The sequence below is a fragment of the Emys orbicularis genome, chromosome 1 (genome assembly GCF_028017835.1).
Source record: "Emys orbicularis isolate rEmyOrb1 chromosome 1, rEmyOrb1.hap1, whole genome shotgun sequence".
In the NCBI taxonomy this organism is placed as follows: Eukaryota; Metazoa; Chordata; order Testudines; family Emydidae; genus Emys; species Emys orbicularis.
The window spans coordinates 66,198,000-66,211,662 of NC_088683.1; the positions used below are offsets into that span (position 1 = coordinate 66,198,000).

General features: G+C 40.5%; 1 protein-coding gene across 1 annotated transcript in view; it reads right to left on the bottom strand.

Moving 5' to 3' along the window:
- Positions 1–717: 717 nt before the first annotated feature.
- WIF1 (WNT inhibitory factor 1) overlaps positions 718–13,663 on the bottom strand; it is a 54,201-nt gene continuing 41,255 nt past the window's right edge. Inside the window, exons 5-10 of the mRNA XM_065422349.1 lie at positions 12,807–12,902; positions 11,374–11,469; positions 8,357–8,452; positions 4,495–4,590; positions 3,787–3,882; positions 718–839 (exon numbers count right to left, since the gene is read on the bottom strand). Of these exons, the coding sequence (XP_065278421.1) occupies positions 718–839; positions 3,787–3,882; positions 4,495–4,590; positions 8,357–8,452; positions 11,374–11,469; positions 12,807–12,902 (602 nt within the window). The remainder of the gene's footprint in view (positions 840–3,786; positions 3,883–4,494; positions 4,591–8,356; positions 8,453–11,373; positions 11,470–12,806; positions 12,903–13,663) is intronic.

Sequence of the window (13,663 nt, forward strand, 5' to 3'; positions counted from 1 at the left end):
CTAGTGAAATTATAACAGACCACACACTTCAGCCCTCAAAAAACTAAAGCAGCATCTTTATTTTATACATAACAATCAGTATAAAAAGTTTATTACATAAGAGCTGTTTTGTTTCCAATATATTATATTGCTTCAAGCCAATGCAAAAAGTTCATACATTATAGTTCTACTTTGTTTACAATATATTATATTGTTCAAATGCCATAGTGTATATTTAATACAGAGCACTCTGCAAAATTGTTATGACCAACAATATTGCTGTATTGATTTTTTTTTTAAAATTAGGAAACTTTTTTGTAATCGTTCTAAGTACATGATAGTAACAATGCAAAAACAACCCTGACTGTTGCTTAGGCAAACTCTCTAGTCATCAGATCAACCGAGGGCAGCTTCTACAAAATGCTTCACTTGGAAATTGTTTCATTTTTGGAAAATATTTGCAGCTACATAATCAAAAAGGAAAGTTTAAACATTACTGAAATATAGTACAAAACACTGTCCAAAGCACTGAAACAAGAAGCCTATATAATCGTGCTAAAGAAGGATTTATAAAACTTAAAAGGAATAGTAAATATCAGCTCAGTGGTTTATAATGAAGCTAATAAAATTCAGGCCAGTAATCTTAACTGTAATGAACAGCATTTTAACATTCAACACATGAAAGGTTAATGAAGGCTATGAACTTTGTGTAACATAAAACGTTTCAGATGTTTGAGTTCACCAGATATAATTGGATTCGGGTGGAACATGCCTCTCTTCAGCCTTTTTAGGTGAAGGCGTGTGCTGTCTGTGCTTGGGGTCTGTTGGCCTCAGGGCACTCATAATGCTGGCTCCATACCCTGAAAAATTGAGAAAGAAACTACAAAAGCAGACTCCTGGTTCATTGTTAACATTTCAAATTGAAACAGTTTTTCCCATGGGAACGGAGGGAATTTTAATACACATCATACAGGTGCCCACAGGAAAAAATGGGTGCCATAAGACAAAAAGTTAATCATGACAGGATGCCGTCTCTCTGGCTTTTACCGTAAGGCTGCCTTATCACAGAATCACTGCACTACAAGTATACTTAGGGCTATAATACTGCACTGGATTCACAACAATGTTTGATGGACAGAGAGTCAAAGGCAGCCCTTAGAGATGAGCTTTAAAATGGTTTTATTGGTTTGCTGAGCATAAAAATCCCAGTGGAGAATGTGTGTTAATTATGTGCACTTTACTTCGTTTTAAAGCCAAATACAAAGAAAACAAGAATGGCAGCAACAAACACCCAGAAAAATAAATTAAGGATCTGAGATACGTTGTTACTGAAACTGAAAATGGGATAACAAGTATCAGTGTTGTACCTATTCGTTTACTGTTTCATTTACAAATCTAATTACAAAACCTCAAGAGGACATGACTTAAAAACTGAATTTCAGGGTTGCTTTATTTTTTTACCACTTCTCTTTAAGAATATTGTTGGAATGAATGGCTTCTCAGTACAACTGCGCATGGAACTTTTAAATCAGTGGTGCCAAAACTTTTCCTGTTGTGACCCGCCCACCCTTACCAGTAATGGAATCTGTTCATGCCCCCTCCTCCATTACAGTACAGTTTGCTCAGCAGAGGAGCTTGGGCTGAAGGCATAGCTTGGGGCTGAACTGGGGATGAGGGAGGAGGTGGAGCTAGAGGTGGAGCTGGCAGAGAGGGAATGAGGACTGAGCTGGGCTGGGGGTGGTGGCTGGGGGCAGAGCAGGGCTGGGTGGTGCTCTCTCCCTGCCCCCTGTGGGCCCTGCTGTGCACCCCTCTGAACGTTCCTCAGCACAGTTTGGGGACAACTGTTTTAAATTGTGGGGATTATTTTAATCTTTGTTTTATAACCATTGACTTTCATAGCCAATGAAGTCGCCCCTAAAGTAGCTACATTTTTTCTTTCTTTGAAATTAAACATGAGTCTGACTGAGAGATACTTGGTTTTATTTGCAGAGTAAAATGAACTCAAGCACAAAGGGCCCTATGCATAGTTTCAGTAAATTCTACTTAGGCTCTTAATACAGAGGTGAATTCTACCCAGGGTGGCCCCAACCTGATGATTGCAAAAGGTGTTTTGCCTAACTAAGAACTGCAGGACTACAGCCAGTCTTTAAACCAACGTATTTATTAACGAGGGCTTCAAAGCCCTTGGAACAGACACTAATGTGCGAATACTGAATCCTTGTACCATGGCATGCATGCTACACGTTTTGTGCTTCTCTGGGGGCAGTAAAATGTACGTGTATTCACAATGAAAAAATGCTCACTTGCTAGCTGGTAGGTTAACTTTACAGATGTGTTACAAAAAGATGGCATTAAAATTGATAGTGATTTCCAGATAATTGATTTTTAGCTATACTGTGTCTGTTGTATGTGTTAAAGTATTTATTCTTTTGTCAGGGAATGGAATAGTTAGGCAAACAAATATACAATCCAACATCTTCTAAACTGATTCCCAAAGCCTTAATTTTAAACCATAACTCATTCCTGTCAGAGTATGTTTTGGCTTTATAAAAACATTCGTAGTTATTCTCTGATGCATTTTAACATGCACACCTTTCTCTACCCAATGGATCACGGACATCAACATCATTTAAAATTATTTTAGTTCAACTTATACTATCATGTAGGTTCATGTCTGGTGGATTTATTAAGCATATGGCATTAAAAATAAATTGTTCTGAAATTTTCATTTTTACTATCTAATAAACTGGAGCAAGCTTATACCGGTAACAAATATGCTAATTTTTTCACTGCCACTTTTCAAATTAACTACTGATAGCAAACTAATAATGTTTACAGCAAACATATATCTTATGAATGGTTGTATCAAAAAGGTCTCAATACTTCAATTTGTTGTTATTATAGTACTGTATTTTATGATATGTAAGGCTGAATTGGAATTTGTCATCTGGATCTAAATTGCTATTTCAAGTCATTTTATAACTTCTTGTTATTGGGAATAGAGATTATATTAAATATGGAGATTTTAAGGATAAATTAATTCCTGGTTTAACTCCACTGAAGTCGTCAGTTGCCTACACATTGCACTAGGTGTCAAATAGATCAACAAAGGTAACATTGAGATCAACAAATTTTGGAACCTTTAAGTCTGGTTTAAAAAAAAGTCAATTAACACCCCTACACACACCTAAATTTTAACCTGCTTTAAAGTTGGTTGAAAATTGGAGGAAAGATTTTGCAAAAACTTTGTCTATTTCTCTGAAATTTTGAAAAAATCCAATCAGCTCTAAACCCCTATGTAATATATTTGTATTTACAGAAATGTCTATCCAGTGTTCTGAAAGCCTGATCCAAAGCCCCACTGAAGTCAATGGGAATCATGTTGTTAGAGTAGTGTGTGCACAGCAGATACACTAGGGCGCACTTTCCAAGATTCTCATTGATCTCAGTGGAGTTTGGATCAGTCTCACTGCATCGGCAGAACATAAATTAGGTCACGTAGAAATTTTCTCTATACCAAATTTTAGAATTCCCAATAGGCAAAAAAGTGAGGTTAATCACTGTAGAGTAGTTTTGAATTGTTTTATTCTTTTTTTGGAATTAATATACAGTTAACAAAAAGTAAGTATTGAAAATGTTTGGGATAATTATTTGTATGCGTACATTTTAAAAAATGAAAGGATTATTAACTAAGGAGAGTGTTTTGTTTCTAGTGATTGTGTAGTAGCTTTGAGCCAGCCATTTATAAATGGAAGATGATCTGTGAAAAGCTCCAGTATGGATTCTCAGAGCTTTGTTCTCACTTACTTTTGTTGCAATGTCTTCCATGCCAGCCTTCTTTGCATTGACATTTGTTAGGTTCCACACAGGTTCCATATGATCCACAGCCAGGTTCACAGACAGCTGTAATCAAGTGAGAACATGAATTCAACTTCCTTACATTTCACTCAGAGATAAAGTTACATAGTTGCTTTCCCTGCTATTCTTTAGAATGTTAGTTTTGGCATGGCCAAGGGCGCTAGCAGTAAATCTATAATTTTAAATTGACTGTGTGCAGAATTCTGAAAATAACTTGCCCCACTACTGAAATAAGGCCTTATTTAACTCTCTTACGTTGGTGTAAATCAGGAGTAACTCTATTGAAGTAAATGAAGTCAGTAAGGGAGAGGAGAATCAGGCCCATAATATTTACATTCATAAAAAGGTAGATTTCCAGTGGTATTTTGAAATACCAGAGTATTGAAATGTTATTATCCAGAAACATTTGCTTATTATACTGATGTGTTACTGCTTTAAAGAAACTCATACTATTGAAAGGTTTGGTTGTTGTTTTTTTACAAGTTCTTTGTTTTACAACCACCCCCTTAACATCAATAAATGAAGCATGTCCATGAAGTAAATTAACCTGAGCTACCCTGGCAACACAGAGTTAGTGCTGATGTTGAGTAATAAGATACTGTATTGCTATCATAATGATCTTATAACAAGGATTGATTGAGTAGAGTTAGTACTTACGCTTTGAACAAAGATCTCCTTGGTAACCTTTGGAGCACTTACATTTATTTTTACCAGTACATTTACCTCCATTTCTACATGGCTGTTGGCATTTGCCTAGAAACAGGAAACATGAAAACAATGGTCTTAGTACTCCACTTATACAAAAATAATTACAGGGAGAGGGAGGAAGATAACTGTTTTAAAAACACACTTTGTGTTTGAAATATTCATTGGATCATATTGTTAAAAAGTCTTGTGTGTATGCAGTAGATTCTGTAGGGGGGCACTCTCTTATAGGCACAGGAAGTCTAGTTTTCCAAAGATTTATATGCATGCATAAGCAGCTTGAAAATTGGGCTAGAACTGGGCATGGCCTCTGAGTGTCCACACAGACTTTGGCTACACTCAGAGCACTGGGATTTTGAAGAGGGAATTCAGTGTGCCCTCTATGAGTACTGCCCACTTCTCCGTACCCTCCTAGGGCAGCTGCAGCACAGTGTCACTGTGTCATCATTTTGCAGCTAGCTGCAAGGAATATGAGCTCAGGGTCCAGGCAGCTGGGCACAAATGAAAGAAACAGGGGAGGGATACTAGGGCTTTCCTTAACAACAGGATACTCAAGAACTGAACAAATGTTGCAAGTATTTGCAGGAAATAAACAGGTTGGCTTGGCCTGTCACCTTACAGTCAGAACCGTGTGTGCTCTGTAGATGCGGTAGGATCCATTCCATGCTGCAATTTACTGCTCCAGAAACCAAGCTTTCATTTAAAAAAATGTTTCTAGCTTCAATGGTTGTGAAGGAAAGCTTGAAAATGTGAACTGAATGTAACCAAGGCAGTGATGTCTACCTGAGTCTGCAGACAGCCTGAAACTTGAGTTAAAATAGCCATGAAGGCATGGCATCCTGACGTTTAACTTAGGCTTTAACTCAAGCTGCTAACCCATCGGGCAGCCTGGGTTGCACTTGAGTTGTTAACCTAAGTTAAAAGCTGAGTTGCCATGTTTTCATTGCTATCTTAACCCAAGTTAGCCAGCATGGGTTAGCTAAACCAAGTTAAGAACACACCCTTTTTTTGCAGTGTAGACATACCCACAGATTAACTGTGGGCTAAAATGTCTTCTTGGAATAGAACAAAAGCTAAATGCTATGTGCTATGCTATGTACATATCTGTTAGTGGAACAGAAACTAAGACTGGGAAATGGAAAAAGGAACAGCTCAGTTGGTGAAAGGAGGAGAAGAAATAAAAAAGAAAATTACTACTCGCCAGTCTCAAACTGAAACAGTAATTAGAGACAATGTATAACTACAGTAAGAAGAAACCCGAAGGACTTGGAGAATGCTTGTTAGTATCGCAAATTACGGTTAGTACATTTCCCAGGAGTTTTAGAGAGGGACTCAGCTATTAAAGGATCTTGCAAAATGTTTAAACAATGTAAACGGGGACGGGGGGAACCCTATTTGCAATCCTCTGAAGATGGCTTTCTGCCTAATGCAAAGGTTTTCTTCCCCTGTTTATTCTGAAACCTCCATGACTGAATGTAGCTGGCTCTGAATCTAAGGAAATGGAATGAGATTTGCTTCTCCTCTGATGTTATAAGCCTGGTCCAGCATTTTTTTTAGTCTCCCACTGTTGCACTAGTACTGGTGCAGTGCAGCCAGGCTGGCAGCAGCCATCAGCATTTCAACGACCATGGCCCTGATCCCAGAAAGACCTAGGCATGTGCATAGCTCTATTTGCTCCTACTGAAGTCAATGAATTTTCAAGTTAGTTCTTAACATGTTTTGATCCTTTTTTCTTTATATAGGAATTGATTTACTACCTGGATTTCCATCTAAATCAATGGGACTACTCATGTGAGTAAACCTGCATGTATACCTAAGTCTCTGCAGGAGTAGGGCCCATCTCACCTACATCTGCCCTGGGTAAGGTTAAATGACACTATGGTTAAAAATTCCAGAGGCTGGTCAACACTAGAGTGGCTGCTGCTGCTACCAGTCCAGATGCACTAGTGATAGTACACCAGAAGGAGATTAAGAGAAGTGCTAGTTTTGTCACAACCTTAAAGGAGCAAGCAAGATACACTTTTAACACAAAAAAAGGAATGAAGACTGAGGAGTATCCTACTTGTGATTTGTGTTTCAGGTAGATCCGGATTTGGCTGGCACCTTGCTATATAACTGAATACTGTGCTTTTAGAAAGACGTATTTTGTAAGATGTTGCCACAGCAATGGCAGATTACAAGAAATTTGATTTCCAGCCTACAAGCAGGAGGTTTTAGAATACAGAGGAGTTTAGTTTTTTATACCCATGTTTGTGTCGGTTTAAATGGAATAGCCTTATTTAAATGTTCTATAATACGGCTCAGTATATGAATTAAAAAAAATACATAAGCCACTGACAAAAAGTATGAACTGCCCACACTTTGGGTCAAACCCTGATCAAATTCATGTGATAAATTCCATCAATGTCAATCTTTTCTCAAATGAGGGAAGGAAGGGGAGAGTGCCAAGGTTTCACATTCAGACTTGATGTAAGCAGATGCAAATGCAGTGGAAATCAATGGAGTTGTACCTGCTTACACAGCTCTGAGTTTGGCCCATAGAATTAGAATGAGAGGAAAGACACTCATACCATAACAATGTTGAAAGACCACTTGTCCATTTGCGTAACTATAATAAAACCTTGATGCTTCCCACTGACTTTGATTTTGATGAGATAAAAAACTGCTAGAAAACAAACTGTGCAGCATATAAAGATAGGCAGGGGTAATCTACAAAACATTTGATCTACATGCGAATACTGTGCCAAATTTAAGTCTTAACACATTCTGATTCTTTTTTCATTGTATAGTAATTGACTTATTACCATCTTCTGTTACTGCACTGTTTGCTGGCCCTTATTTCCATCTGTATATTGAGATGGTGAGTTAAGTTTCATGTCTGTGGGAGATACACTAATTTGCTTGTTTGTCTATACTGATGTTAAGCATTCAAAGAAAAAAATATTACAAATATAAGGCCAAACTCTGTTTCCCTAACTCATGTGCATAGTTCCAATGAAGTCATTGAGATTACCTGCATGAGTAAGGTAAGAAAGATGCAGCACGGAATGTTGTTAGAGGGATACAATGCAAAAAGTATAAGTTGTGTGTATGTTTTCAAAACCAAAACACTGGCACTCCATCCCAGCATGGGTCGCTACTAAATTAATCTAATTTAACAGAGCTATGAGAAAACTCTTATCTTAGGCTAAGCTAATGTTTGACAGCTGGTGTCCTAGTTTTGTCCCAAGCTAGCTGCTTTCCACCGGTACCTTTACGCAGAACAGTTAGATTGACTATAGACTGAAATATTTTGAATGGCTTTGATGCTAAACATCTGAAAATAGCACGTCTATTGATGTTTGTGACAAGAAGTTTTCAAGCTGCCATGTGAATGTAACTTAATACTTTCAACTGAAGCTGTCAGCCCTTTCAGTCCTAGGTCCCTTTCCCCCAATACCAATTAATATTTCAAGCTCCATACTCTGCTTTTAGAATCTAGAGGCTCAGTTCTAATCTCACATGCAGGAGTGTAAACTGCTGCAGACCTGGCACACGCATATGGTGTTGACTGAGCGCTCATGTAGCTAGGGTTGCTGCTAAATCCATGGATTTGTTTAAAAAAATAAACAGAAAATGAGATGATCAAACAATGAATTGATACTCATCAGCTGTGAAGATTGCAAACACAGGCCTGGCTCACTCTCAGAGGGTCCCAACCTGCCCTTTGAGAACCCCAGCTGTCAGGCAGCACAGAAATGTGTCACTTGATCTTCCAGCTACTGTAACCGGAATAACCTTGGTTTAAGTGAAACAATGTAAAGCTGAGACTCACTAATTTCACAATGGTTTCCCTCGAGTCCTGAAGGACAAATGCATTTTCCTAGATAGAAGCAGGTTCCTCCATTGAAACAGGTTGTTGTGCAGTTAGCTGAAGGACATAAAACAAAAGATTAAATTATATGTCTAATGTAAAATTATTTCTACTCTAACCACTTTGGCACTCACCTGAGAGGTTGGAGACCCCCGTTCAAATCCCTTCTCGTCAGGCAGAGGGGGAAATGAACCAGGGTGTCTCACATCCCAAATGAGTATCCTAAATGAGTATGTCTCACATCCCAAATGAGTATCCTAAATGAGTATGTCTCACATCCCAAATGAGTATCCTAGGCTAAGGATTATAACTGAGGTCATCTGTGTTTTGTGTAGAGGTAGGTGTGCTCAGATCATGCCTGCCTGACAGGGCCCTGCAGGTGAGATAGGTGGGGAATGCTTAGGTAATGCTTGGCATGAGAGAGGCATTTGGATGCCTGCCCAAGGCAGCAGTGCACGCACTCAGTCGCAGAAACCTAGACACCTAGGGAACTTTTACAGCAAATGTTTAGATGTTTGGTTAGTCTGGGTTTCTACAGGGCTAGAAGGCAGCTGAGCAGCAGTTTGTGGATCACAGTGGTACCTAAGTCTAGGGCGTCTAAGACACTTTGGGGATCTGGGCCAAACTCCTTTACTGAGGACTAAATACATACTAAGCCAAATGGATTCTGTAAGCACAAGGGACTATAATTGCATATCTATCTGCAGAATGTGGGTCTAAAATACTTCCTTTAAAGCATGACTTTGTTACAAAGCTCGTTGAAGACCTATTGAATTTACTAACCAAATGTTTTGTATAGTTTTCTGTTCTTACACCTTCTGTGTGATGGACTATTTAGATATATTTCAGTAGGAAACTTTGTATTTTTTAAATATCCAACACTTCTGGGATGGTGAATATCATACTTCCTTTACTGTTTTTTATTGATACACTAAGGTCATTATATCAAAAAATATTAAATGGAATAAGTTACTAAATTTTTAATCTGTCCAGATGCAACAAGTTAATGCACCAACCTTTCATCTAAGGAAACCAAGGTCCAAATCTTTATTCCCACCTCCACCAAGCCGGAAATGAATTTGCTGGCCACTCCTACAGTCCCTCAGGGAGCCAACTAAGGAGGTAACGGTTGTGTACATTATATATTATTCATTTTGTGTACATGAGTGTTCAAAAGTGAATGTAAGTTGCACCTACCATCTGCTGGTTTACACATGTGTAATTTGCACTATAATGAAAGTCACCTCTGAGTTTTGGCCATGTTTTTTCGTATCTTAACATTAGCGCGATCGTGTGAAGAGGCCCAGGAATGAAGTAGCAGAGATGTACTAGGCTGGATATAAAGTGCTGTAGTCATAAAATTCTGTTAATATTGTGATGTGGAGGATGTAGATAGACACAGAAAGTATCATAGGTGTACATATAAGGTCAGACAACATAAACAAATGTCTGAGGGGACACTATCATACATAGTCCTCTTGTCAGGATCTCTGCAGCACTGTACCATACAGCCAAGAATACCTTATGACTAGGGCCCTACAAAATTCACAGCCATGAAAAACGCATCACAGACTGTGAAATCTGGTCTCCCCCCATGAAAATTGGTCTTTTGTGTGCTTTTACCCATGGGCGGCGGGTATAATAGGCCAGGGGAGGGTTAGGGCTAGTGCCTCCCCTGGCACTGCTGTGGCTGCCGGACCCCCAGTTGTGGGGTTTGGGGGGAAGTTTTTTATTTATTATGCCCCATGCAGGTTCCGGGCGGCTGAGGAGGTGGTATGTGCTGTTCAGCTTCCCAGGTTCAGCAGTAATCTCCCTGGACTCCAGGGAGCTTACTGATGAACCCAGCAAGCTGAGTAGCAAATACTGCCTCCTCAGCCGCCCCAGAACCTGCACAGGGAATATCAAAAGCTTCTTCCAGACCAGAGAGGCTTTTCCCCAGACAGCTTGGAATCTGGGAGGGGAGGTGCGCCATGGCTGCAGCTGGCCCAGGACTCCTCTGGGAAGGGGGGCTCGGGGCTTTGGCTGGCCCATGGCTCCGGCCGTGGGGGGGCGTGTGTGTGTCTTGAGGCTCCAGCCGCAGGGCGGGGAGGTGGGGGGTTTGGCAGGTGGAAGGGGCGGAGCCGGGGCTAGCCTCCACAAAGGGGGCCTCCACAGGCCGTCCATGCTTTTATTCTATACTATTCAGATTTTATGGGGGAGACCAGTGTTTCTCAAATTGGGAGTCCTGACCCAAAAGGGAGTTGTGTGTGGGGGAGGGTCACAAGGTTATTTTAGGGGGGTTGTGGTATTGCTATCCTTACTTCTGCACTGCTTTCAGAGCTGGGCGGCCAGAGAACGGCAGCTGATGGCTGGGCACCCAGCTCTGAAGGCAGTGCCCTGCCAGCAGCAGCGCAGAAGTAAAGATAGCAATACCATACCATGCCACGCTTACTTCTGTGCTGCTGCCTTCTGAGCTGGGTGGCTGGAGAGTGGCAGCTGCTGACTGAGGGCCCAGCTCTGCAGTCAGCAGCACGGAAGTAATGGTGGCAATATCATACCATGCCGTCCTTACTTCTGCACTGCTGCTGGTGATGGCTGTGCCTTCAGAGCTGGGCTCCTGGCCAGCAGCCGCCACTCTACAGCTGCAGAGCTCTGAAGGCAGGGCCACCGCCAGCAGCAGTTAAGAAGTAAGGGTAGCAGTACCACAACCCCCCCTACAATAACCTTGTGACCCCCCCCAACTCCTTTTTGGGTCAGGATCCATACAATTACAATACCGAGACATTTCAGATTTAAATAGCTGAAATCTTGACATATGATTTTTTAAATTCTATAGCTGTGAAATTGACCAAAATGGACCGTGAATTTGATAGGGCCCTAATTATGATCCACTACCACCACTGTGAGGAAATCAGCATGCAAGAAGGTAGGATAGGGAGTACAAAGGTAGCTGTAGCTGGTGGCTTACAATTTGACTGCTTTTTATTCTATACTGTTACCTTTATCACAGTTGACACCATAGAATCCAGGAGGGCAGATGCACAAACCTGGTGTGACACAGAGCCCACCATTCATGCAGCGGGACGCACACAAAGCTAATTTGACGAGAGTGAAAGAGAACAAAATGCTGGCATGAGGGAGAGATGAACATGTCAAAATTTGATACAGGATTTTATATAACAATCATTCAAAAAAATCAGTAATAAGCAAAAATAGTAGTTTTCAGACAACACTTTTCCTCCTTCTGCTTAGTATAACAAGTCAGCTTTGCAATATAAAATAGCTAATGCAGAAAGATGTTTCATAATTATGCGTATAGATTATAGTGGTTGAAGTAACACTGTAAAAAACTGAAGATTGACTTTAGTGTTCATCCTACTTAATCTGAACACTAAGAGCAAAAATTGTCCCTTACACAGATTTTTCCCAAATTGAGGACTGAAAATAGCGAATTTGGACTCATTGAAATATTTCAGTTGTGTGAGTATGGAATTGGTCAGGGTTCAGTCCTTTGTACCTATGGATCTTGGGACATCTGTCAAGGCCAGGGCCATCGGTACAGCAGTCCTGTGCCTCCACATTGCCTCGAAGCTCCCACTGCAGCATGGCTTTTTCAGGTGCTGTGCTCTTGTACAGCCTCCTCCCCAGCTATTGTTGCTACCCTACCCGGCCCTTGAGGAGGAATGTCAGGGAGCAGAGTTTTACTTCATGGTTGGCCAGTATTAACTTACCCAGGGAATGCCTGCAAGGCTGAGTGAGAGATGTCTTGTGACTGGCTTCTGCCCTCTCCTGACACTCTACAGAGCACCCATGCAAGGGCCTTCCCCAGGGTTGGGAAGAAGGAGGAAGCATGTACAAGAGCTAGTGTACTCATCACCTAATCCATAATCCCATCCCTCTCACTGCCCAAATGCATTGTTATTGGCTCCCCTTCACTTATGGAAAGAGAAGGGAGAATCTACCCGAAACATTTTCCCTCTCCATTGTCAGTCTGCTTGAGACACAGCTGTGGCATCCAAATTAGATACTATCTTCAAATAACAAATGCAAAACAACAAGAACACTATACTTGATTTTCCAGCTAGTCTTCATTAGCAGAAGAATTCTATTTAATCTCTTGCCAGATGGATTGTTTGTGATTAAGGGTCTCTTAATTGTTGGTCAATTTCATGTTTAATATATCCTTTAGAGAGCAGATATTTTTCTTTAGAAGTTGGCATTTTCATTAAGCAATTGATGTTTTCATTAGCTCTGGGGTCATAACAATAATTTTCTTGTGTTTGGATTTAATATGTACAGATATCTAGCAACACGAGAGAGCCTCCAGGAAAGGCCATTTACACTATTGAGAGAGAGAGATTTCAGTGCAGTGACTGCTCTTTTTCAGTAGGACTATAGTGAAGAAAACAATTGAGGGAATTTTTAAAGTTACCTTTCTCACAATGAGGCCCGTAAAATCCATCTGGACATTCACAGACATGCCTTTCATTGCAAAAACCTCCATTTCTGCACCCTCCTGGACATTCAGCTTCATGAAAAACAAAAACATTGTTAATCAGATATTACATACTTCAGTTAGCACTCCACTTTCAACAGTGTTGATACAGTCTATTGACAGAAGAGCAAAAATAACTGGATAGCAACTTTTGTTGAGGTGAGTATCAAGATTTATCGACCAGAGCCATAAATGCTGATTGAGATGGAAGCTCAGCTAAAAATCAATCTCTTTGTTAATCTACAACTACAGGTTGCATCATATGATCGATTGCACTCTTGAAAGTACCTGTGATACTGTTCTACCACTCTGTGCTAGTCAATAGACTAATGGATAATGTGGCCTGTCTGCAAAACCCACTACCTTAAACTGCCTGGAAATGAATAGCTAGCCAATACAGATCCTGGAGCACTGGTGTCATGCTCCTAGTTAGATATACTGCTTACCTAGCAGGCTCGGCTTCAGTTTTTGGCTTGATTTAAGGTGTGGCCCGAGGCAGAGTGCATTACATTACTCTAGTGTTGGATCTGTATGAAATGAAAGACTCAATCTTCACACTGGGCGAAGATGATGGGGAGGAAGCATTCCTGCCCACTGATCCCATATCATCATTCAACCGTTAGTCACATCCCAAATCTCTACCCAACAGTGGCCAAGGCATTTGACAACAGTGGAAGAGAAACACATCTGGGCATCATCAGCATTCTAAAAAACATCACAGCCCATGCCTCTTCACTATCAACTGCCTCGTATCCACATTGAACAAGAGGTGGGAGAAATTGGAACCCTACGGA